The 26,261-nt window shown below is 42.1% G+C and overlaps 1 protein-coding gene across 3 annotated transcripts; it reads left to right on the forward strand.

The window, feature by feature from the left end:
* Positions 1-1,591: 1,591 nt before the first annotated feature.
* LOC145457768 (uncharacterized) lies at positions 1,592-24,794 on the forward strand. 3 transcript variants are annotated; one of them, XM_080336046.1, is made up of 8 exons: positions 1,592-2,080; positions 2,545-2,662; positions 2,727-2,868; positions 6,858-7,065; positions 15,012-15,121; positions 16,481-16,586; positions 19,509-22,504; positions 24,094-24,794. In XM_080336046.1, exons 1-8 carry the CDS (start codon positions 2,020-2,022, stop codon positions 24,403-24,405), a joined length of 4,053 nt encoding a protein of 1,350 aa, XP_080192172.1. In that variant the 5' UTR covers positions 1,592-2,019; the 3' UTR covers positions 24,406-24,794. The 3 variants fall into 3 exon arrangements, with proteins under 3 accessions (XP_080192172.1, XP_080192171.1, XP_080192173.1); XM_080336045.1 differs by lacking the exons at positions 1,592-2,080; positions 2,545-2,662; positions 2,727-2,868 and adding an exon at positions 4,979-6,172; XM_080336047.1 differs by lacking the exons at positions 1,592-2,080; positions 2,545-2,662; positions 2,727-2,868; positions 6,858-7,065 and adding an exon at positions 8,078-11,328.
* Positions 24,795-26,261: the final 1,467 nt, after the last annotated feature.

Below are 26,261 nucleotides of genomic sequence, written 5' to 3' on the forward strand. Positions count from 1 at the left end.
ACAATATGTTGACACCTTTAACAAGATAGCCCATGTCCCGCTTGTTTTCGAGGATATTTGATCATGTGCTAAGACGATGGCAGTAAGACTTTGTACGAGTTTGGACCGTTAGGTGAATATTGGGTACCAGCACAGAAGGCACTCTACCTTCACAACATTATATTAGGTGGCAAGGAGAATCGTTATGTTAGCTCGGTTATGATGTAGCCTAGTTATTTGTCCGCTCTTGATTAACCGGAGCTAACAGTGCCGCAGACATGTATTATGGATGATTGTACGAACACTGCCAATAAAGTATTCTAGGCTTGCTATGCACATTTATTTACTTACTGCATAGTTCGCGGCTGTAAATATGGCTAATATTGACTTTTTATGCTCCCATTAAACACAATGTAGGAGGTTTGAACTACCACTGCGAGCCCACTGCATATTCCTTCATTCACCTTTTTCGCGATCGAACTTTAATCGTTGGAGCCAGCAGTAACCGTACTCACAAGCGATAAATCCTCCGTAATATCGATCCGCTTCAACTACTTTGGCAAGATGTTTCAAAGAAGGCAATTACTAGGGATGGTGTGAACCTCTGAAAGGTTCAGGTTCGTGTGAACGTGAACCTTTTTGAAAGGTTCTGTGTGAACACGAACGTGAACCTCGTGACGTCACGTGACGTCATATTGCTAATTCCAACCCTATCTTCCAATGAAGTGATAGCCTATATTAATGTACGATACCTAGCGAAGACTCGGTCCACACAATGCCACATTGCTGAAGTACATATTGGCGTTCTAAACGTCGCTAAATGTATCAACCGTGGTAATCAAAGGATATAATAATTGCATAAAATCAATGCATTCCGTCGCTTTGCCAACAATTTCGACGAGGACTTGCCAAGGAATATAAGCTTACGCCTTAACGGTCTTGGCCAGACCGGACAATGTGTTCGGAGTCTGGGTATTGCTACATTGATATGGAGCAGAGTGTACAGCGGGTTTCTATACTTGCTACCGATACCACAAACAACAACAAGTTATGTAGCAGTAGCAAGCACCTTAATCGCACGGATTTGGTTTTAATGATACAGTAAAGATATGAAGTCAAGATTGACCCCATACGCCCATTCGATTTTTTACATCAGAAGACGATATCAATGCCATTGATTCGTTGAATAAGCATCATTCGCTGACTACGTATATATCATTCGTGATGTTGCGTGATTGCGGGTCAAGCTCACAGCAGAGAGTCACTAAATATTCACAAACGGAAAGCTGGTTTTTGAGAGAAAATTTTTTGCAACAAAGCAAGTAAAACTTTTAAGGTTGTCTAGGTGCATGGTGCATGCTCGTTTAGCGTGGATTTTTTTTATGCTGCCAGCACCATGCATGGAGTGGCCCGCAGTTGAAATGCAATAAATTTGAGCCAAAGATCTTATATAATGGAGTGAAAATTACAATTTACCAAAAGGTTCACAGTGCAGAACCTACCAAGGTTCTGTTGTGAACGCGAACCTCTAAATTTCCGAGGTTCACACACAGAACGCGAACGTGAACCTCACGTTCACACCATCCCTAGCAATTACTGTAATGAGGCGTCTAGTACCATAGCTAGTGCTCGATCGCGGCAGTGTGGATATTTGAAAATGTTACGATACGATTCATGTGAAGTGGTTGAATTTGTAAAGCAGGATGCCACAAACATCTCGTGTATTCTATGCTGTAGTATTCATCGAGTGACTGTTGCATCACTCATGCGTTTATAAGCACGACAAACGATGTTTATATAGTCAAGACGAATATATTTACAGTAACAGCTGTCCTGTTATAGCTGCATTTCTATCTCCATTGGTAAATTTCTGTTGTCAGTGCTCACTGTTCATTCACGGATGGAATAGACTGCTCTCTATCAATATCAATAGCATGGATTAATGAAGATAACTGTTAAGTAACAACTTCGGATTCGTGACTAGCAGTTGTCGGCGACCGCAGACAAGCGCTCTGGTTCTAAAAGCTTACCGAGAACACCATGGCCAACTCTGCTAAGTCCATGGAACATATCGTGCAAGGTGGCGGGGTCGTAGAGGAAGGTTGGTTCCGTCACTATACGTTTCCATAAATTTTCATTCAGTCGAAAAAGCTGTCACTATCTCGATATTATTAGGCAATTTATAATTCATCATCTGTGCAGTGTACTGTACATGCCTTACCTTGCTGCAACCGCTCCTGTATATAACCGGGGAAGGATATTTTATGCACGGACGGAAACGAAATCACAAAAATGTATTTACAATCAGATTATCGTTGATCCGTCCCTGAAAGTCGGCATGAACTTTGACAGTAGAAAGTAGACATTGGTACTAAAACTAATGATATGTAAGCAAAAATTACTTATATGAATGATGATATTAGTAGTGTTACGTACGGAACCAATATTATAGAAAACGTCTCGAAATGATGAAATTACTACATCACAGACCACACGCCCTTCCTTCCGGATAAATTTACTCCGAGCTGCTACTTCTTTTTATTATGTTATACATATTTTTCTCAGAAAGGAAAAAATTCAAACCTTTCCGTGCGATAAGACGGATGCTTAAAGGCAAAAAGAAGGCTAAAGAACTCAGCCAGTCGATGGGATCAGTGTTGTATTCTGCCGACGACGTACCAAGGTAATGCACACTGCAATACATCACTAAATGACCCAGTCACATATCCGTTACATTTCCAATACAGTGCGTCAAATCTAGTCAGAAGTGTGTCACACGAGAGCGTATTCGCTAAAGACGACGTCGCCACGGTGCTGACCGAGAAAATGAACTTACGCTCGGTGCTGTCGGTGGGCGACGTTACTGACGTTCCAATCGATCGCCTAAAAGTAAGTGTACGCTGTTCACATTTCAGTACGCTTGCTCTGTCGAGAAGTTGGTGGAAACTAGCTCTATATCGTTTACCTGGCACTCTTACGGTCGTAATCAGCTGCCTTTCGCGTATCTAATAAGCGGTTACACGTTCGAAGGCTTATAATGTTTGCGATGGTTTTCATCATATAGTAAACGAAACCAGGATATGGATTGAGAAGATTCGAGCTTGAAAATGAATCGGCTTGTCTATGCACATCTGTACTGTGATAACTAGGGTTGCATGTGAAACAAAAATCAATTTAAAACAAAGCAAAACAAAACAATTGTGACGTCACATGGATTACAATCGTTGGTTCCATCTATTGACAATTCCATATCGTAAAAGTCGGCTATATGTATAGCTCAATTCGCCCGAAGGTTCATACTACATGTTTTTCCGAAATTATTTACACAATTATTGCATAATTCTACAACTTGTAAAATATTTTTTCAAAATGGGATTCATTCAAAACACTGTTTAAAACTTGTTTAAAGCACTGTAGTATTAGTAGCATAAGTCTTAAAACACCCCTTGTTTTAAGTGCAACCCGAGCCACATTATGTGGAGTGGCTGACCATAAACATAGGAGGTGGTCGGGTCGTTTAGTTATCACCAAATTCAAGCTACAAGTAGCAAAAATTGGAAGACTCGAATCGGTGTTGCATTTCCAAAGGCTTCCAATACTCGACTTCGAGTGACCTTATCGGGTGTAAGTTGTTGCAGGACAGAAAGTTGGGTTTCAGATTTCCCAGTGGCCCAACAAGATTGGTCGGCTTTCATCACTGGTTGGAAGATGGTCGGATTGCAGTTTGCTTTCGCTGCCTTTAGTTGAAATTATGAAGTTAATGCTATCAGATATGCCAGCTTTGTGCATCCATAAATTCCCCTCGATCCCTCTGCTATTTTCTCTGATGAAAAGCGAAATTGGATTACGCATACCTGAGTTGCAAGCTGCGTATCTTATGTGGGTTCGTAAAATCTGATTTCTAATCTCAACGGATGTTGAAGATTTACCTAAAACATCGAATAACTTCACAATGTCTTATTTTCGCTCATTTGTATGCCCTGCTGTAAAATCGCGGTAGTGGACGCAACGCAACAATGTCACAATGCGACGCAATAGTCGTTCCTCCACCTGATCTATGGCCATATGGTACCAGATCAATGATTTGTCCACGTTCGTTTCGATTTTTCCAGCATAGTACGAAATCGTCGGTCGCGCGTTACATGTTTTTGTAAATCGCGTGTCGGTGCATCACAACTCACAAGTAGCACTTGATGGTTTTTGTGAATCGATATAACCTCGCCATAGAAGTATATTTTAAATGTGTAATATAGCACGATTCAGAAATTGGTTTAGCTCTCATATTGGACGAAGCATGCTTAGATCCGAAGGAATTCAAGGCACGCGTTTCCTTGTCTCTAAAAACATGCTATGTTGCATTAAACAAAAATATTACTATAAAAATTCCTAATATAATTGAGCACCTGCACGTGGAGTTCGCATTGATCGCAAATGCAATCGTAGGAAGCGATAACACGCGTTGTAGAAATACGACTAAGAATGAGATTTATTATTATCTGTGTGCGAAGGTGGAAGGTGCGTATGATTGAAATATTATTCCAAGTTGTTTCGACTCCTGCCTATCTATCTATCATTGAATCGCAATCTCCTGTTGTTTTGAACTGATAAAATACTCAATAAAATGGCCGAAGCAAAACATTGTCCTCTTGTTACACTATTCTAGTTCTATTGATGCGACGTCCTTTTTGAGTCAGAGAGAGGGAATATCTTACACTTCTTGGAGGAATGAATTTTCATGATAATTCTTTACATACATTGTCAGATTAGGCATACTGAAGGTATGACAAAATTGGGATGGCCACTTAGCTCACGCTAACGACATGCACTCCATTTTCACGCCCTGTACCTTAGTCATGCATGCCCCAATGCCCCATTCAATAATATATGAGAAAGACTTGAAAATGAAAGACGCAGTGTAATGAACTCAGCCGATTTAAAGCAGAGTAGTAAATACACGGTGCCTCGATGGTAGTCGCGAGCGCGCGGGTGAAGCACGCTGTTTGTGTTTATTTATCAGCGCCATCCATATGCCCTACGCAATGTACATAATTAGCAAATTGTATTTGTTTTGTAGGGATACGGGGTATTGTAGTAGATTCTTGAATAGTCATCCTTCGGTGATATGTGCGGCCGTAACAATCCACACTGTGGGGTTAGACAGCAAGCAGCGTCAGCTATATAAGTACTATACATTCTTGTAAACCGGTACACTCCGAATGATTAGAACTTTCGCAGAAACTCAAGGTTGTCTGTGTTGAAAACAATAGTGTTGACGTACGCTAGATAGTACTATCGTATCCAACCTACACCGATATCATTTAGTGATGCTTCGTATGTTTCCCTGTTGCTGTTGAAGAGGGAGGTATTGATTTTATCGGTAGAATCGTTACGTAGGTGATGACAACTATGTCGTTTCGACTGAATATTATATACAATGAGTAAGTGGCGCTCAAACATTGCATGATTGTATATCTGTAACCCAACACGCAGGAGATTGGAGTATATCACAATATATAGATGTGCCTTAACGGGACCTCCAGTGAGTGTCTGTAAGGAATATGTAATGCGATAAGACTGATGTTGATTGCTTCTGAGCGCAGCGTCATCAATGCGTAGCAGTAATTCATTCATGGACAGATTGGACACGCTACAGCCTATAGAAGATGGATCCTTGCCTCGGCATGAAGACGGATGTACTTCCGTAGAAGACCTTCGTATGGTGAATGAGGCTACTGTACTCGAAGGCGGTGATACTAAACACGCCGGATACGACGATACAGACCACTCCTGTAGTAGTTCGTGGAAGCGAACTCATAAGGATAGAGAACGCCATTATAGAACTGACAAGACATTAAACGGCGACTTGCCAGGTTCTGATGATGGACTACCTACGAAGTCTAATAGTAAGAAATGTGGCGCCACAGAGACCCGTAAAAAGAGGCGCTTATCGTTTTGGAAACGGAACAGCGGCGCCTTAAAGATCAAAGACGATGGGATGCTACTCGATATTTCTGAAAATAAAATGCGTCGGCCGAAATCTGTCAGCGAACTGGATACGACACTAAAACTCTCGCTGTTTTCACGATTCAAAAAGAGCATGAGAAGACCTAGGAATGCATCCCCTCTAAATGCAATGGTTGTGGCGATATCATTAGATGCAATGCCTGAGCGTGGTTCCGATGATGTTGTGAAGGTACGCGAGCGAGTCAAAATACATTGTAATTTCAGGGTCAAAAGATCTATTCTCCGTACTGGAATCGTTGTCCAGCCCTAATCATCGAGAATATATTACATATATGTTGGACCGAGTCTATATACGTAATATGCGAACGTAGATATAAACGTCGCAGAACGTGTGTAGTTTTATGCAAGACCATCACTTCTGTATGGTGCTCGATTATGTACAACGGAAGGGAATAGTGGGCGTCGATGTTTGTGGTATTCATGGTGTTTACCGACTACGATGGTCGGTATGGTATGGTATGGTATGATCTGTAGGCTTATATAAGACACCGCTTACACGGATGAGATGGCGAGGAGGAGCCTAGATAAACCTCCAACACTTAGGCAGAGGAATTCTGGAGTCGACCTTGGTCGGATTCGTACCTGCAACCCATTGGTGTTGCATGTTGCAGCTGTGGATTATACCACTACGCTATCTCGCCACTAGGTGGGCGTGGATGTATGACAGTTCTGAACAATCGTATGGTCGCGAACATATACTTCTCATTTTCAATAAACCGCGCTAATTAGTTGTTTTGAAAGATAGGTATGCACATATTTTCATTACGTTCAGACTACGCATTAATTTTAACAAGCAATAACATTAGTATGCATATTCCTGTTAAATTATCCAATTCAACATTATATCGTCGCAGGTTACAGAGCAATCGCCCAGTCCAACGAACGACGGAATAAATGATTCGCCGACGAAAACGGGAAATAGTAAGGATCGGAGATTACCCAGGACTGAAAAACCCTTACCGAAAGCCAGACCCAGGAAAGCTCAAAAAGCTGATCCAGGCAAAGCGAACAAAATCAAGCCGGATAAGGTCAAGACCAACGACGTCCCCGACACGAATACAAGTTAGTTAAAATGATCCATTGATCATATAGATACCAGCTTACCATAGCGACTTTATGTCAGGATATATGTATGCAGTTACGCTGCTTACATATGCCCTTACGCTGCTTTTCCAATATTCAAGGTGTATATGTTTTGCGTAAACTGGGTTGCGATGTTGGGCGCAGAACGACCATTCTCTTATTCTTGCCTTTTGATGCTTAATCATACATATCACACGGGTGATCCATAATTCACCGTAGATATACACAATGTCGAAGCGGCGCTCGGAGTGAAGGAACTGCTGCTTAGCTGCAGTAGAGACTTTGACAAGACTTCATTTTCGTTAGATGAATGAATTGTCCCTTGTCCATTAGAAAATATCCCACAGAGTCAAGAGTGCATCATATGTGGTACATCCCTGATGATGTCAACTTGATATTTTTAATGTTTCTGGTTCACAATTTGATAGTATGATGCGTCCTACCCCAGCTTCCTCGAATGCGCATGCAGTGCTCGCAATTCCTGTTTTAGTAGCTAAAACGTCGATGAATTATAATATATGCAATTAAATACTTGGTCTGGATACAATGAAACGCGGAAATGTTACATGGTTCCCTGATTTTTATGCTTCAGCTATCCCTCATTGCCTAGGGTTATCATACGTCCTCTTTTAAGAGGATTCTTCCTATTTTTTGACTTTTTTGATAGTGTCATCGGAGGACGCCCAAATCTCCTCTTTTTTGAAATTTTGTCCTCTATTTTGAGAATTTGAGTTAAATATATGGCAAAATAGCCTTAGACACAGTAAATCAACACTGAGGTAACGCTCTGGCGGGTATTTTGGGAGTTGGGCCGGAAAGTTGACCTTTTTTTTAGTGAAAGAAAAACTGTATTTTGGGCGCTGAGCGAGGAAGTTGACCTTTTTTTTAGTCAACCGACTATGAAGTGGGAAATATTTACCATTTTTTCATGATTTTCCTCCGGTTTTGCAAGTCTGAAAATCTTGAAAAAGTGTCCTCTTTTCAGATTTCCAATATATGGTAACCCTAGCATTGCCCTCGGTGAGATGATGAAGGCAGTTCTTAAAGCTAGCTATGGTTTGTGGCGTACATTTACTGTAGCAAGATATCAATGACAGAGATATCCCAGTGACCGTTTGTCAATATTGCCAGATTACACACGATATTGACATAATAATGAGGGCGAATCGGGCCTTATATGGTAATTGAATTCGTTCAGCCATGCAATATTCGCTGTGACGTAATGTCAATACACTGGTGACCTCTCGATGTCCCGTAGCAAAAGCCATGATCAATTCGTCGCGATACCCATCTATACTGACATTTTTACACCGAGCGTACGAATCAATCGCATACAATGAAGTTGTTTTGGGAGATTATGTGTGAGTTCAGTTGCGTGAGGAATTGTCAATGTTTGTGGAATTGACGTGAACTGTGTGGTAGAATTATGGCAATGAATCAGCCCACTAATTATATCGTTCGAAGATTCCAATGGTATTTCGTAAAACCTACCATTAAACAATGATATATTATCGAAGTGTGGTGACAACTAAAACAGAACAGCAAGTGGCATATCAAAGCTAGTGTGGTTTTATTAATTTCAAGTGTGGCATTGTTCCGTTTCCGTTTCAGCGACACACATTGGTTACAATATTTCTCTCGTTACCATATCACGGCACAATTTGGTGATGTGATCAATGATCAATTCGGCCGATGCATTACTTGTCACTCGTCTACTGAAATATATATCGATCAACTTTACGATAGTTTTGCATGTGATGTGATGGTTTTTTCTCATTGACACTACGAAGAGCAACATGCAGGTTCAGTCCAATATAGCTGGTTTCTAATTTCCGTGTTGATATTGTTTGTTATGACTTGGTATGTCCTGCATTTTGAATTTTGTGAACTGTGCATTTGTGCAATCTACGGCACGCGATGTAGTGTAACTTTGAATGTTCTGTGGCAGTCGAAATGATGTCTAATATAGGATACGTTTCAGCTAAGCTCAAAGGGCTGAGAGAAGCGTCAATAACACTAAAGCATGCGTATGGTTACTTTGAGCATATATATTGTTGACAAAATATATTAAGTGGCCTGTCTTTTTTCGAGCTTCTTGTGATCTATCTCCAGGAATTAATTGTATGGACATTGCAGTTGCTATAGACAGCCGATACGTGCGACTCGCGGTTTCACCGTAATATTTCTTTCTGACCGGCTTATAAAAATAGTTTGGATACCGCTCAGCTCGTATGAGATGTATATTGTTATCTATTCACAGACAATATCACAAACTGTGCTCACGTAGGCACCAGGCCTCTCGGATGTGTATTTTAACGCATGCGCAATTGCGCATTGTCAATCCGCTAATTCTGCTTGTGCCTTACATAGCATCTTCTGATTGATCATCTCGTCTTCCGTTTGCTGGAATCAAACTGGTTGGTGTGTTTGGCGTCATTTCATTTGGTATTCGCGGCATGGAAACCAATTTAGATTAGTGCTGTGCGGTGTGCAGTCGTTGGTCAATTTATTAAGTATGCCATAACTGTTCAAGGAATGAGTTAATCGGAGTATGGGTACTATATCGATCGTATAAGTAACATTCGATTGCGTCGCTCTTTCGCTGGGCGCCGGGATTGCGTCATTCGCAAGTGCAAAGTATGAGGAATGAGGTAGCAAAGGTCTTCAATTTCAGGGACCATATTAGCTCATCGTTTATGGAGTAGTCTGAGGAATACAGTCTCATAGCAACGGGTCCTATTTCGGCGCTGTCGCTCACTTATGCTGGAGTAGCATACTGTAAGAAACTAACCACTTGGGCTATTGTGATTTATAGTAAGTGAGGCTTGAGTTAACGATAATGAGATCTTGGGTTTGACTGCTGGATGATAATTGATTATTATTTGACTTCACGTGATTCTTTGTGTCCTATTGAATGGAAGTGTATGCTGGTCTGGTTCTGGTATGGATTATAAATGTTAAATTTCAAGATCACCTGCGCGGCGTGTATCAAGGTTAAGTGAAACTAGCGATGTGCGTTGTAAAAACGGATAGCCGGATATGTTATTCAATGTTGTTATAAAATCACGCAGTCGTTGTTAATGTTTGCTGCGACTAGCTCTAGAAATGTAGCCAGGGTACGCGGCATGTGCGCCTGTGCGGTCAATGCAAAGCAGCTCGCGGGTATTGATCGCTGCGGAATACCGCGTGAGCTGCTTACAGGACTCTATCCGTATTAGAAGCGATGGCAATGGAAAGATTCATTCGAAATACCTTTTCTTTCGTTCGGTTTTTGTAGCTATCTATAAATGATAACGGATGGTCTTCTTCTTCAGCCGGCGCTATTGGAGGGATTTTCAACAATTTACTATGTTTAAATAGGTATCGATATTTTCATGGGAGATTGGTTTGACGTGGAAGTTATTGCAGATATGTTTCTTATATCGGTAAAGTCATGACATTTACCACTAGTTTTCGGCCATGAATCCTCGGACAAGCGAAATATGATCGCACTTCCTACGTGAGCTATATAGATCTCAGTTGTTCAATAGGTCGTTTGGATTGATATATGTGCGTTGCTCGTTGTAAGGATAATCATTAGATACCAAGCATGACAACTACGTAGCTGCCGATTGACAAAATTATTTGATCTGCAACTGATGTCCGTCTCTAGTTTTGATGACGTAATGTCTGGTCAACTGCACTGCACGTCTCATTGATGTGTTGGTGACACAGAAAACGCATTGTGTACATGAATCTGATGAAGGTAGACAGACGCCGTAAAAAGTCACTAATTTCTGTAACGGCTGGTAAATTGAGTCGCGTGGTATTGCGTACATGCGAACTTTGCAGTCGTGCACTAGCACAAGTAGAATTTCAATTACGTATTGACATTCTTTACTGTTTGATGCCTGAAAATATATGATACCTTTAAACTGATTCAAGATGTTATGTCATGTTATTAATAGTTCTTGGAGGCATTTAATAGTGATGAATTAATCTTGATTGCTTTTGGTAAAAGCTGGTTAGTCGCAAGGGACTGTATTTCCCTTCTGAAGTGGCGCACCACACAGTGTTGATCGATACACTTGTTTCATATCTTGGTATTGCGGATATCGTGCTGTTTTAGAGTGCGCGTCTTCTAACAGTACTGCGGTCACATTTACTCTGTAGTGGGCACTGCCGATAGCAAGAAAAGCAAACATAAAATCAACAGCCGAAGCGGCTGCAACAATGAAAGGCGAGACACTGAAAGTTGAATAGGTAAACATTAGATTGTTGGGATTATTTATCCGTGATATCAGCTACCTTAAATTGGGTCGATTGTGTAGTGTAGTGTAGAAATTTGCTTGGAATGATACTTATCGTGAAGACGAGTTTGACACTCCACTACATGAGAACTTGTAGACGCGATTGTTAATAGGCACCAGGCAGCTTCACTAGCGTTCATGTTACTGGCCTTGAATAGCCGCCACCTTGGTCATTTGGACACACAGTTCAGTCGACTGTAATGTCACGTGATCTAGCGTTATGCTGGTTTTATAGTTTCCTGTATTGAGGTGTTCTATCCGACTTCTCGCGTTGGCGTTGATGAACGACGTAATTCGACATTTGTAGAGGCAGTGGGTGTACGATCTTGATAGCGAGCTTTGAAATTTTTCCAATCTGCGTGAATATTTCATGACCTTCTTGAGAGAGGAAATAGCCTAAACGTTCTGTATAAAGATGCAGCAGGAGTGCTTGAATGTCCGGTCAACAAGCGTTCAGTTCGTTTGTGAACTCGCAGTCGATTTACGACAAAGGAGGACTGATGTTTACGACGTAACGACGTGGAGATCGACTGTGTCATTTTGTGACTGATGCGGTCTTCAATGATCTTTCCACTATTGACTCCACAAGAACGTATTTTTGGCAGTGCACGTACAAGTACACTGTACACCGGTAAAGGTTGGCGCGTTCTTTCACGACGTATATTAACTACTTGATTTGTGGTAGCTAGCTGTCATTTGTGCCTAGATTTCAGTGTCATAATACGTACAGACGAATGCTCTGTCGCATCTGCACAAGGGTTTCAGTGGAAAAGGAATTTCTTCGTCACTCTAAAACACTAATAGTCTGCATTATATGTAGCCGATTGTGTGGGTTTTGTCTTCCATAGAAATTCGGGGATGTGCGGCATGTACTACGACCAGAGATGAGCGGATTTGAAATTTCTATGTCCTAATCCAATCCAAATCCGAACCTTAAAATCCAAATCCAAATCCATAACTTTTTCATATTCAAGTCCATGTCCAATCCTAATCCGATTCCAACTGGAAATTCAGAAAAAATACTAATTTATGCAATGGAGGGATTCGAAAATTTTCTTTCACAACCAACGGTGATTCAAGATAACTTGGTAACCATAAGTACATTAATAACTGATCTGAATAAAGTTTGTCGCCATTCGCCACGCGACATTTCAATCTCCCAGAAAATAGGTAATTCCAATCCAAATCCTAATCCGTTCTGAAAAAAATGTCTAATCCAAATCCAATCCAAATCCGACAAAATTTCACAAATCCTGTTTTTTCAAAACCTAATCCTAATCCGTCCTCATCTCTGACTACGACACGTGCTAGTGGGCGATAGTAGAAGCCCGACTTCTGTACCTGCATACTCTACGTGTATAAGTGAGGTCTGGGGTGTCATGAACTTTAAAATTTCACGATAAAACTCAACTATATAAGATGATTATGGCAAATTCTACGCTACTTACGTAGGTTTGACGACGCGGGTGGTTGAATTTGGTTTTGGTTTGTTTGAAGTTGTACTTTCAAGTCCGAAAAAAGTTTGGGAGACCCGTGTCATCCCAATCGAGTTGTAATGAGTGCTGACAACTTACTAATTATATTCCCATCTGCAAGGCAAGCCACTATCGATCCGCTGATACACAAATGAAAATCGCTGGGGCCTATAGATCGCGAAAATAATCGTCAAGTGTATTGGTGACATATGCGAATAACCGTGGGAGATATGGTAGACCAGTTATTCATAATTTTTTGAAGCGGGGGCCCACTTTCTCTTTCGAAAATATTCTGTTGCCTGCCTCTCAAAATATGGATAGCATTCTGACGTTTTGACGTAATAATCACAAGTAAACAATCCTTTTAACGGGCTCTGATGACATGAGTCCTTGGGTATATTTCGTTACTGTTTTGTAGGTTTACCGTTTTTAATGGTCCCGACCCTACGATGCACATCAGTGATAAATGCACCCGATCAGTACCGATCAGTCGTGCTTACCGTTTACTGTCAGTCGATACAAGCTGCTGACTCTGGATAGGGGTTATTGTTGCATTTGGGTGACCATACTGTTCGGGTGTAAACTCGTCACCCCGCCCTGTTACCCCTTCGCTTTGATATTTTAATTCAACAAGTACGTGACATTTATACGAATACGAACCTGTTCCGAGGTGAAGCTAAAGACTTGTGGGGGTCTCCTCTTCGATCCATACCCCTTACTGACACAGTTACACAGTAATTGAGTACTGCGCCCTTTGTTTCGTATAACTGCAAAATGGGATATTCACCCCCATAACGTGCCCAAATTCCCGACTGTTAATGCGGATTTTCAATGACATTCATGGGCTTGTGTACTGATCGTGTTTACGTCGAAGCGACAAAATGATCTCAGTATTTCAAATTCAGCTCGCACAATTTACTCACTTTGGCTCCTGATGTAAAAATGGAAGATTTATTTTGGCAAGAAGACTAGATACTTCTGAAACAATAGATAGCGTCATTATTCGAGGTAGTGATGTGTAACGGTGAGGATTATATGGTAAAACAAACCGAGTGTGTTTCGCTCTTATTGCATGGCGAATTTGCGCAGAGCATTATGCCACGTGTGAACGGAAACATGAATTCGATAAAATGCATAGGCGACACGCGTGGTTGATGTTCTGCAAATGCAAGCGACCGGTGGTTGAGCTTGTGTGATATTTTCACGGGGTTGTGGCGTTGTGTTATCCGGACACTAGTATTCGTGGTTGATCACAGCTCACAGCTCTACACGCAGTCAACATATTAGACACAGACCACTACCATCACGGTTCTATGAATCTATCTTCTAAGCTTCTACTACAGTGATGGTCATTGGTCAGCAGGAAAGGCGAAAGCGGTATCATACATTATCGAATCTTGGAGCTAACTCACGAATGAAAATGATTGCGTATAATCCAATCTCACTAGTCGAAACCAGAGGTGGTCAGTGACGGGGTGTGGTTGTTTTAATGTTTTAATATGTATGTTGATACGATTACTTTGATCATTTTACACCTTATTGATTTCTTGATTATGATTCCTGAGTTGCCGACTTACAGCACTGTCGTTCTGGACTTTTGTAAGATACCGCTTACGCGGATCGGATGATCGGATGCTATCACCATTACCATTTTTACGTTTAACTGGAATCTTGGGATATTGACAGTAGTTGCTGGTTATAGAATTGCTTTTGTAATTTTTTACGCCTGGACGTGTACTTGGGTTGAATTTTACAGTCAATCCTACGTGTTCTGGAGTTGCACCATAGTGACTACTTTGACGTACTTTGACGCACTGTAAAAATCTCTCCGTAACCCTAGCCTCCTTCACTGCCGAGTTCAGACGCTGCCGAATCATCTTGTCGTAACTTGCTGTTGAAATATTTGTAGAGGCGATTTATTTTCGGCTGAATTCCTATTGTGCTGGGAAATTGCGGCCATCTATTATAGATCAAAGCAGGTCTACACATTGACAATCCCACGATTCCTAATAAGGCATTAGAATGGTCAGTAGGTCACACACGCGGAGGCATGGGGTCTCAGATGTTCCGTGGCCACTGGCCAGTCAACATGCCCGGCCATGGAATACATGAAATACTATACTGGGGCTTTATTAACTCGGTTAATGTTTTATTCACGCAGATATGAGTGAGCTTACTACCGATGTGCCTCGCCTAAATAACAAGCTTGCTTACGATAAAATATCCGTTCGGCCAAAGCGAAGACCCGCAAGAAACGCAAGAGGAGCTCAGGTAACAAATTTGCGTCGGTCGTTAGCAATATCTTTTCGGGGCATTGCTAATGAACATAATATCGATTCGTTGCATCATGCATCGTCTAGCAGTCTACGTATCCCTACAGCTATAGTCGGCTGCACGCACCGAACAGACGAGTCTAGTATCCGAAATACGGTATGAACAACTAGGGTTGCATTTAAAACAAACGGTGTTTTAAAACACTTTGTTTAATGTTTTAACAGTGTTTTAAACAAAGGCCTTTTTAAAAAAGAAGTGTTTTTTCAAGTTGTAAAATTATGCCATAATTGTGTAAATACTGTGTAAATACACCAGTGAATATAGTATAATGCCAACGGTTTGAGTTGGAACGTGGGGTAAGGGACACAGTTGAGTAGGGTTGCATCTAAAACAAACGGTGTTTTAAAACACTTCGTAAGTTGTAAAATCATGCCATAATTGTGAAAATACTTTCCAAAAAACATGTTGTATGAGCCTACCGACAATTACCACCCGATATAGCCGACGTATATTGATATGGGATGGTTGGAAACCTCAAAATAGTCGGTTCAACAGCAATAGTGCAGATATTCCGTCAAATGAGCGATATTTACCCTATATTTTCATTGTCAATGTCAATCGACTATGACGTCACAATTGAATATTCGTTACGTCACGGCTTGAAAATCGAACATCAAAAAAATAATAAAAAACATGTTTTAAACAAGGGCCTTGTTTTAAACATGATTGTTTTAAATTGATTTTTGTTACAAATGCAACCCCAATTACAACAGTGATTTTCTGACCGCTAATTCTGGGATTATGAAATAGTCGTCGTTATTCAGTAATTGCTACTCGGGTGCATTTTCTTGTGCGCGGTTACGTCGTTTGGTTGGTGCGACGTCTCGTATAATCCAAATGAAGCTTCTTGTTAGAATATGTTCTGATTTCAGATGCATTGTTAATTATTACCCGCCCCGATTCACGTGCGGTTGAATGTATGATTGATAACTGTATTTGTTTGCATTTGCCGCGCCGCTACTATCTAGTCTTGATTAAATAAAGGCATAGCGTTCGCGATTCGATTCCGAGGAATCGGTCTTTGGCACATGACGATTTACACCGGCATAATTGATTAACTGATAGGCTAATGGCTTCCATCTGTAAGCGTGGGTCATTCTAATATTATTGATATGTTGGTGGACGCCGTGTTCCGTAATTACCCTTTTTGAAGTATACGAAAAGGAGTTGCGGTTCTCACAGTATGCGAAAGCAATGCTACACTTCTAATATCTTTAGAACGGTGTGTCGAATGTAGAAGAATATGATCTTGCTTATTGTGGGCGCATCCTATCATGAAGCCTATCTACCTTGCAGCAAAAGCATACTATCCGGGTGATCGAAGCGCCATCTCCGGTTAACGGATTTTCAGAAGATGACAGCTTCAATGAAAATCACATAGAAGATGATTCGCACAAGAAAGGTTTGTTAACGTCTTCTTATGGATAGGCAATAAAGTCAAAGACGGCGAAAATAGTCGTTGGCGCGTAGAAAGAATCAGTAGGAGTAATGCTGTAAAATATTTACGTATATAGTTAGAGCTGACACTGCGTTGAAGATGTTTGATTCGAAAGTACCAATATGTATATGTGGGACGGTCTAGGTTCGTAGTTTGATATGAAAACGCGGATTGGACATGGACTTCCTTTGGATTCAAAGGTCAGATCCAGACTATGATTTGGAATTGAACATATATTGAATCCGTTGATCATTGTAACACATGTAGGTTTTTCCACGGGGCTTGTCAACGTAGTCGGTAATACCATTCAAGTAGAAGTAGAAATAAACGTTGTCAATTTCTAGTCCAATCACAATCAGAAGAAGCGATTTTTGAGACATATCAAAACTAGAATATGAAAAAAATCAATATTACTCATGCAAGTAGTTTCGGAACGTCTAGTTGAGGGTTTGCACTTTGGCAGGTGTTGGGTGCTTTTGAAATTGGAAGATGCCCCTTCGGAACTGACGCAAAACCTCTAATGACGCTACAAATGAGTACAATCTTCGAAAATATATTCAGCACTTATAGTAAGTGCTGAACAGTGAACATATTTCCAGAGGTGGTCACTAACGAAGTACTTCTACTTTTTGGAAGTACTCAAGTAGTTTTCCTCTACTTCTGGTACTTACTCAAGTAGATCTGATTTTCTCTACTTCTACTTCGTAATATTTTGTGATCTACTTACTTTTCGCTATTTTCAGTTTGTCAAGTAGAAGTAGTTTAATCCCCCGATACGAAAGATAGCCTGAGGAATTTCGAGGCTGTTTTCACGGAGTACCAACATTTAGTATTCATAAAACACAATAAAGCCCAGAAATTCTGTTGCGCTTCGCGCACAGTAGTTATGGAGTGGCAAATTTATTTTCACGAAAGTACATCAGTGAATATGATTTAGATACCGGATTGCTTGGTTCCGCTCACAACCCATTGTCGCCCATATCAAATATTTCATCACAGTAAATATGGCCCACCATAACGTTTGAAACTACCGTTTCGCAATCTAGCAATTACCTATTATATCGTAATCTAGCAGCCCATGACGTGTCCTGCTAATCTGGAAATTCCGGCTTTTCTTGAACACTACACCCGTTTTAGCAGATCACCTTTGAAACTTTAAGGAGAAAAGACATGAAATATATTTTTCGCTTTTTAGATGTGTTATTTGTATTTCACTTTCAACTCCGCGTTTCATACTTCGAGTTCTAATCACTTTCAGTTCTTCTGTCTGCAGAAAATTCATGTTGAAGCATAAAAGCAAGTGTAGTAATGCCTGTATTTCCGATAATAAAGCTACACTAAATATAATTTTTACGATCCGGAATATTCGGCGCCTGGACATATCGATATCGAAAGCTTCGGTCAACATGCGTCAATCATTTTGTGCCTATAGGTTTCATCGTCGACGGTCTTTCTTCGAGCGCAAACACAAGGTCGCATGTTGGACGAGACTTTGTCTTGTAATTGCAAATATATATAGTTTGACCCAATCTGGTACATTAGGTGTTCTTTCATTTTCAGAAAGGGGTAACAATATTAAAAGCAAGAAATCGAATGACAACATATTGCGCGAAGCGTGTAGAAAATTTTCACTTTGTATAAATCTATCGCATATTATTCTGCTTTACTGTAATTTACGAAGATCTACCAAAATGTTACAGGCTCATGGATCTGCCTATGCGTCAGAACTGATATTTTAGTCATCACATGTCGCATCTCAAGTGTTGCGGCCAGACTAATCAAAATTTTGGTTGGCCTTGCAAGTTCATAATGTGTGCAATCCAATTTCAAAAATATTACTAATTTTGGAGATTAGGTCGCAAGCCACGGGTTGGCTGGCCCTGACGTTTACTAATCGCGCTAAGTGTTGAAACCGTATCCGATACAACTTCTCCATATTGCTCTTTGCCTAAAATTGGGGCCTTATAATATGGGGTAGGGGACCGTGCCATGATATTCATCTCTAAAACGGGGTCTTCTAGTAAACGAAGCGTTAGTATCGAATTTTCATATCAATACTATAATTTGCATCCCATGATGCGAAAGAATGCTTATTCTGTCCAAAATTGATACCTTTTGGGATGCATCAATACGAATCAAGCTCTATGCACCTTTCGCATAGCTCAATTTGCAGCTTGATAGTCCATGTGAACGAATTAAAACTATTTTTAAAACTACTTACTTACTTGAGTAAATTTAAAGTCAGTTAATTCTACTTCTTCAAGTAGTTTTAGGTGGCTTATGGAAAAAGTACTTCTACTTCTACTTGAGTAGCTTTCTTTACTACTTTGACCACCTCTGCATATTTCCGCGGTTCCATGTCCAATTCACGGATTATAGTGATGCTATCTCATCCTAAAACGACTTTCTACTTTTCAAAATAAAAACTGTAAAAAGTAAGTTTTTCGTGAAAACCAAAGGGGGTCGGGAAAAAAGTAGGTCTACTTTCCAAGGTCAAGTTTATTCATAAAATTTCATCATTTCAAAACAACGCAAGACTGCGACACAATGAAAGATAGGAAGGTGCCGAAACGACTTGGAGTAGACTTAAGGTTTCGAGGTTTTTTGCCAAGACTAGAATTTACTTTTCTTGTAAATCTCCACTTCCACTTGTAGTGTAGTAGAAATTTACTGTCCCTGTTAATTGGATTTCTACGTTAGAAGTACCAACGATGACTGCTGGGCAGCAGCAGCCTAAAACATAACCTCCTGAGTAAGTAGCGCGAGCAGGCTAAACCTGCTTGAGTATACTTCTAAAAAGTAGAACAATTTCGTTACTCACCACCTCCGGTTACTCCCTAAAATATATTCCAATTCCGCTTCCTATAAGCAGTAAATATTTTTTAGACGGACACACCTCGCCGGCAACCTCCGGAAAACCGGCCCTGCCCGGATTCCTGCTACCACCCGTGCAAGAATCCCCACCCCGGCAAGATTCGGAAGAAGCCTCCGACCCTCCGAAACGCGCTTTAAGAAAGTCCCCTATAGGCGGCGTGCCCACCGGCTTCGCACCCAGTCTGCACGACGTGCAAGCCTTCAGAAACCGCTCGAAAAAGTCCGAAGAGCCAATGTCGCCCGCTCCGAAAGAGGCGCTACCGGCGAAAAGGCCGGCTGACGCCACAGAATCGAAACCGGCTGCGGACGACAAGCCGAAAAAATCCCCGAAAGTCGCGAAAAAGGCGCAGAAAAAATCCGGCGACTCGTCCTCGTCGGTGTTCTCTTGGAAGCACAGAAGTAAAAGCCCAACGTCACCAAGAAAGAGCAAAACATCCGACCATTCAAAGGACGGGGACAAGTCGAAAGGGTTATTTTCAGGGTTGAAGTCGAAAAAAACCGACAAAGAGTCGAAATCCGTCTCGCTAACTTCCAAGCTGTTTTCGTCAGGCGACAAGAAGGAACAGTCCAAGAAGAAGCAAGCCGAAATCGCAAATTCCGAAGCAAGTGCCAAACAAAAGCCTAAAGATGAGGACAAAGTCGCTGAAAAGCCGGTGTCGGTACCAATGGGAATGGTGCGCGTCACAGTCGACACCGGTGACACTACGGATTCCAGAAATACCCGTGTTTTGTTAGAGAGCAAACAAACATCTCCGACTCCGGGCAAAGTCCGGTTGCCGTTTCCAGATAAACCGACTACCCCCGACTCCGGAAAGGTCAGTAAACCGTTTGAGAGCGATTCTAAACCGCCTGCAGTCGGCGAGCAACAGCCCTCTCCTGCTGTGTTAGAGACACCGACATCTCCCCCAGTCGAATACGACCGCTTGACTCCGTCGCCCGTGCCGGACTTGCTAGGCGGTAGCTTGCTGGATCAAATCAACTTTGAAATGTCGAAAAAAAGAGAATTTTCGTCTGATCTGCCCAGCGACAGTGCGTCTGACGAAGAGAATTTGCCGGAGGAATGTGTATCCGCGATTGCCAAAGCGGACGAACCCAAACCTGAACCCGAATTGGAAATCGGCGACCGTAAGGATGATACAGAAAAGCATGGTATTACTGGCGACGAAAATCGAGCATCTCCCGAAGGTCAGGAAGTTTCACAGAAAATTGACAACGGCGATGCTGTTCTGGGTAAAGCAGAGGAAATTGGGGCGAAAACCGATTCAGAATCGCGCAGTCAACGAGCGAGTCCGAAACCTGATTTGGAAACGCATTCCGAAACCGACGCTGAAAAGGAACTGCAGAACCTGTCTGAAACGCATATAGATGCCGGTTCTGATAAATCGTCAGAACAGGCTGAAAAAACTCCCCCTTTGGCAGAGTTGTCGCCTGCCGAAGTAGCGGCCGACATTCGCAATGTAGAGGCAGCAAAAGCGTCGGAATCGCCCGACGCAGAGTGCCAAAAAGTGTCCAAAGAGTCCGATGTTGTGATTGAGAACATTACTAATGCAGCTGTTGCTGTAGCAACAGCGTCAGATATGGAGAAAGATACAGATAGGTGCGCCGACGTAAAATCGACGGATTACGCCGCAGGATTATCATCGGATAGCCCGAGCGATGATTCAAGCAAGGAAGAAAATTCGGATGTAAAAATTGAGGTTGCGGCCGATGATATTCACGAAGTGTCCTCAAAAACTCCCGAGCGCGAACAGGCGGGCGTGGAAGAATCGCCGTCAGCGATAACAATCGCAGAAGAGCCTAAAGAACACAGCACCGATAGCCAAATTTTAATGCCAATTAGCAAAGAGCGAGTTAAGAGCACGCGAACGGAAGTGCACACACCGGTTGCCGAAGTCTCGAAACCAGATACCGAAATTCCTGAGACATCTCAAACCAGCGTTAATCCGCAAGAAAACGGTAAGCCGATAGTTGCCAGCCCCGTTTCCAGTACCAATATCAAGGAAAAGGCGGCAAGGGCTAAAATCGAAGAGAAAACGATACCGCAAAAATCTCAACGCAGTCCTGCGAAAGCAGCCCGGCGCGCGAAAATTCCCGCGGAGAACAAGTATATACCTTCCGGGGATCATCCGGCCGTGACGCCGGAGAGCGAATCACAGGAGGCCAAACCAACTAGTGCTCCTGATTCCTCTAGTCCGGATGCTACAAAAGCAATCGTGAAACCGGATAAGTCAAAGCCACAGACCTTCGACACCGACGCCAATCCTGTAGCGAAATCGCGAGTATCAAGCGGCCGGGACGCGCTTCACAAAGAAGATAATGTAAATCGCATCCAGGACAGGCCAAAGATCAGAGACAGCGCGCCGCCGAAAGCCGATGACACTCCGACACAAGATGTTAAGAGTCAGCTGGAACGTGGCAAGCGAACGCCATCGGTTAAAGCCTCATCCGTTGCTTCTGGCCTTGATGTCACAACCACGGCCACGGTCGGAAATAGTAGAGGCGACGCCGGCCGCGAATCGGCACCTTCGTTTTTTCGAACGCAGCTGAAGCCGGTTTCGCGGGGTTCCGCAAGCGGAAAATCGAAGTCTATCAGGATATCGCCTGGCGATCCCGCGGCGAAGCCACTGAGGCCGCGCTCGTGGGACGTGAAAGACGGCGCGGTGCCTTTGAAGTCTACCGACCAACCCGACAAGAAGGCCAAACCGTCTCCCAGCCAGTTCAGTCCTACTACAGAGAAGCCGAAGCTAGCCAAAAAGCCCAAATCTCCCGTGAAGAGTCCTACTAAGTCGCCGGGCGCGAAACCCACCACACATGACACCCAAAACGTATCCGCCAAGTCACCAAATGAAAGCGGAAGTTTTGCGTTTCCCGACCCCAAGCCCGCGGCGAGACAGACCCGGCAGAAGAAAGAGGCCCCAGGCGACGGGGATAAGCCGCAGCCGGACTGGGTGAAGATTGCCAGACGGCATTCCAGGCACTGGGAGGACGGATCATCGTTCAAACCACGGGTATGAAGAAGTTATTGTAAATCCTTCTGTGTAGCTGAGTTTTAGCGCATTATTTGCCGAGTTAGTTAGTAGCGAAGCTATACTCTTTCGTAGTATCCAAATGTGTTTGCCCATACTTGCACCCCTTGCTCATGTGGATATGATTTCAGAATGCTTCCACTTTGCTTGAACAGTTATTCAGGCAGAACTACATCCTTTGTACAACTTGGATCTTGAGAATTGAAAGTAGTTTCAGCATAAGTCGAGTGAGGATGTAATAAAATCCACGCTAAATAACCCCTGTATGTGTTGGAAGTAGGTCGGGCGTAAAGTGAGCTATGGAGATTAATTAACTAATGGGCCTGACGTGAATATGGTTAATAATCAATAATCGTCAGATCATATTTCCTCTGACCAAGACATGCACAGTGTACAGTAAGACACAATGCGATGTAATGAGCAGATAGGATGCCAAACGACCAGTTGGGACACGCCTCGACCTAGCGCCCGATGTCACAGTTCTTTTTCGATGTTAATCTCATTCCGTGGCTCGTTCCTTGTGAAATGATCGTAGATCTCGAAATAGTCATGAAGGTTAGTATTAACAACAATCGATCCCTGTATCCTATTATTGCTCAGTGACATGATCTTACTACTCTACGTAATTACTCGCATATGAGTATAGCCAGGATGAAAATGTGGTAATGCATTGCATATGGCAATGTAATTTCATTATTTGTTGGGAGGGGGCTAAATCTTTTAACCCCCGTCACGGACGTATTGTCACGTGTTGACAATGAGTGACATCTGAATGTCACAGTTAAAAATTGCGCTTGCAAGATAGAAATGGTCACTGGTCATTGGTCAATAACGAAGTACTTCTACTTTTTCGGAGCACTCAAGTAGGTTTTACCTAATTGCACTATACTTGCTCAAGTGTTTATATTTTAGACTACTGCCACATTGAAGAGTTTCTGACAAAACTACTTACATGTACAATTGAATAGTATATTCATATTGAAATGAACCGTAATATTTTCGGCCGACACTTGTCAGGGGTAATCGTCAGCAACTAGTAGAGGAAACAACATTGTATATCAACAGTCGTAATCGTGTAGAATGTTCTACTTGCCTTTTACTATTTTGATTTTGAAATGTATAAAGTAGTTTTGAGATAAGTTTGTACTACTTTTATGCGTGAAATTGTAAGAACTGCGTGGAATAACTGATGTACCTGGTAACTGAATGTATTTTCGAAGATCGTACCTCTTTGTAGTGTCATTTGTCGCTTAGCGTTAGTCGCGGAGCTGCATCTTGCACTTTTGATAATAGCCTCATCCGATTAACTGTTCTTCAACCCTCAACCAAATTTACTTATTGAAACTGCTTACTTGAGTAAGCCCAAGTTGGAAACCGTTCATATTGTACATCTACTTGAAGTAGTTTTGGTGTGTTGGTAACGGAAATATAATTGTTTTCTATAGACAAGTAACACAACGCGACGCAGGAACGTCTCGATATGTAGAGATCAGTATTAGCACCCTCTTGTCCACTTGAGAATAGGAGACGTTCATTATTCGGACTCACTATTTCTTACAATGCGTTCACAGAGCTCTTCAACATCCTCGCCTACCGAGGCAAGCGCCAAGGACCGACCCGCCGCTTTGTCAGCGTCACCAAAGCGACGCACGTTATCTTCTTCAAAACCAGACGTTCCTTCACCGAAAAGTTCCAACGCGTCGTCACCGCTAACCGCGTCATCCAACCGAACTCCACCCGTACCCGCTGTCGGCACGAGCCTGTCAAGCAAAATCTCCCAGCCTGCCAACGACCAGCCTAAGCAGGCCGGTGGTAAGCCGGCGTGGCTCGCCATAGCGATGCAGAAGCAAAAGAAATGGGGTTCTAAGGAAGAAATGGTGTAGTGTTTCTGTGGCGGGATTTCCCCATCGTTCTCTACTAAACATGTTCGATTCGCTGCAGTATTACCGGAGGAGCATACTATATTATGAAACCTCGCATATATAGCCTAAGCGTGCAATACTATATTAATTTGTACCACGGACCTAGCATGAAGTTCTGTACTGTTCGGAAAGCACGGCGAGTGGTCGAACATGCTTCAATGTAACGCTAATCGTAACGGTCGAAGTGATTTATTTACATGATAAAACGTTTATTCAGACCTTTGATTCTTGCCACTAACAGCTTAATAGCAGTTGGTGCGCTACGTTTCCGATTTGATCCGTTTCTCTTACCGTACTACTATCTCTGCTTTGTTACTTTATGATTTAATAAACCTCGCAATCGACGGTCATGCCTGTGAGCGTGATATTCATAACAGCTGCATTCGCTGGTTCGCGACAAAAACACTGAGCATGGGCATGCTATTCTACAACATGCTCGTTAGTTTCAGTAATGAGGAGGAGATCCAGGCAGTGTCTATTTGTTTTCAGATTAACAATGGATCCAGCAGGTGTTGAGAGTTTGAGAGATAGCTCAATGGCGATACTGATAACTAGGGCGATTTTTGTGACCTAAAAATGAAACATTGTGACCTAGCAAAAAGTTTTGACATTTTTTTTACCTTAGACTTCGTTTTGACAAAATTCTGCCCCCATGTGTGTAAATTAGGTGTTTTCGCACATAATGTCATAATTCTATTATGCCCTTACCAAGTACTTTGGCCTGAAATTCTTCTAATTGAAAACTGACACATTTTTACATATAAAAAACTTGATTTTAGCGAAATCTGGAGCTATATGAAGAATTCCAGTATAGTTACATCACGCATTATGGTAGATATAATCAACATTTGTTGTAGTAAAACGAAAGATACTTTCCTACATTCCAGACATCCTACTTTCCGTACCAAGTAGGCTAGTATGCCAAGAATGGAGAAAAAACGTTCAACAGCATCAGTTGTTGGCTGTCAACACTGAACTTGTTCATGCATTGCTGGTGACAAACCGTGTTGCTTCATTCTGACAATATTGTCTACATCAGTGGTTGTCAACCGCCGGTACGCGACTACTTTCATGCCGGTCCGCCAGGTATATTACAACTATGTATGCCTTAATTTCAAGAAACTATATATTGAAGGCTTTCCATTGATAAAATAAATGAAACATCAAATTTCAAACTGATGTAGAACTTCGTGAGGTAACATTAGGTGTGGAAATATGTTCGATTTGACTTGAAGTTCAAAGCCTTGTCATTGACGACATGCGAGCGACAAGTACGAGCTGACCCGCTGAACCGCGCAGTTTGCACGATCATTCGTGTTCTATTCATTCATTTTGTACAGGACCTTCCTCCAATTGAGCGGGGCCAAGGTTGAAGTGGCCCAAAATTATTTCATGAATTAACACAAACTGTCGCACCCCGATCCCCCAATCGGGAGGGGGGACACCGAAGTGGTCCAAAATTATATTTCGTTGGTTGTTTCTTGGAAGAGATTTATTCAACGTAAACATTTTCGTCGTGCTTCGCGCGATTTCATGTACATTTGAATGGAAATAATAAGAGCAAAATGTGCATATTTTAAAGAAATAGGCATATCGGCCGCGGCGATAACCACACATGAAACAAGACTATGACTCTAGCTAGGATAAGAGGTGGGCCACAGAACATTTTCAAACCCGAAAATGGGCCACGGATTAAAGAAGGTTGAGAACCCCTAGCCTGTTCTAGCACTAGTCCATCCTTACGATTACCGGGCCACGACCCGACCTATCCATGACCTATCACCTCATTTTTTGTCGCTTGCTTTTTTCTATGCTAT

Source organism: Botryllus schlosseri, chromosome 15, assembly GCF_051294905.1.
Source record: "Botryllus schlosseri isolate E-star chromosome 15, Bs_hap1, whole genome shotgun sequence".
NCBI classification, from domain to species: Eukaryota; Metazoa; Chordata; class Ascidiacea; order Stolidobranchia; family Styelidae; genus Botryllus; species Botryllus schlosseri.

What these genes read in the sequence shown, in the direction of transcription:
- LOC145457768 (XM_080336045.1), top strand. Translation starts at nt 5,588, where the DNA reads ATGCGTAGCAGTAATTCATTCATGGACAGATTGGACACGCTACAGCCT. An exon ending in CGTCCCCGACACGAATACAA is followed by an intron (nt 7,066 to 15,011) that starts GTTAGTTAAAAT and finishes TTATTCACGCAG; the next exon opens with ATATGAGTGAGCTTACTACC. An exon ending in GAAACGCAAGAGGAGCTCAG is followed by an intron (nt 15,122 to 16,480) that starts GTAACAAATTTG and finishes TCTACCTTGCAG; the next exon opens with CAAAAGCATACTATCCGGGT.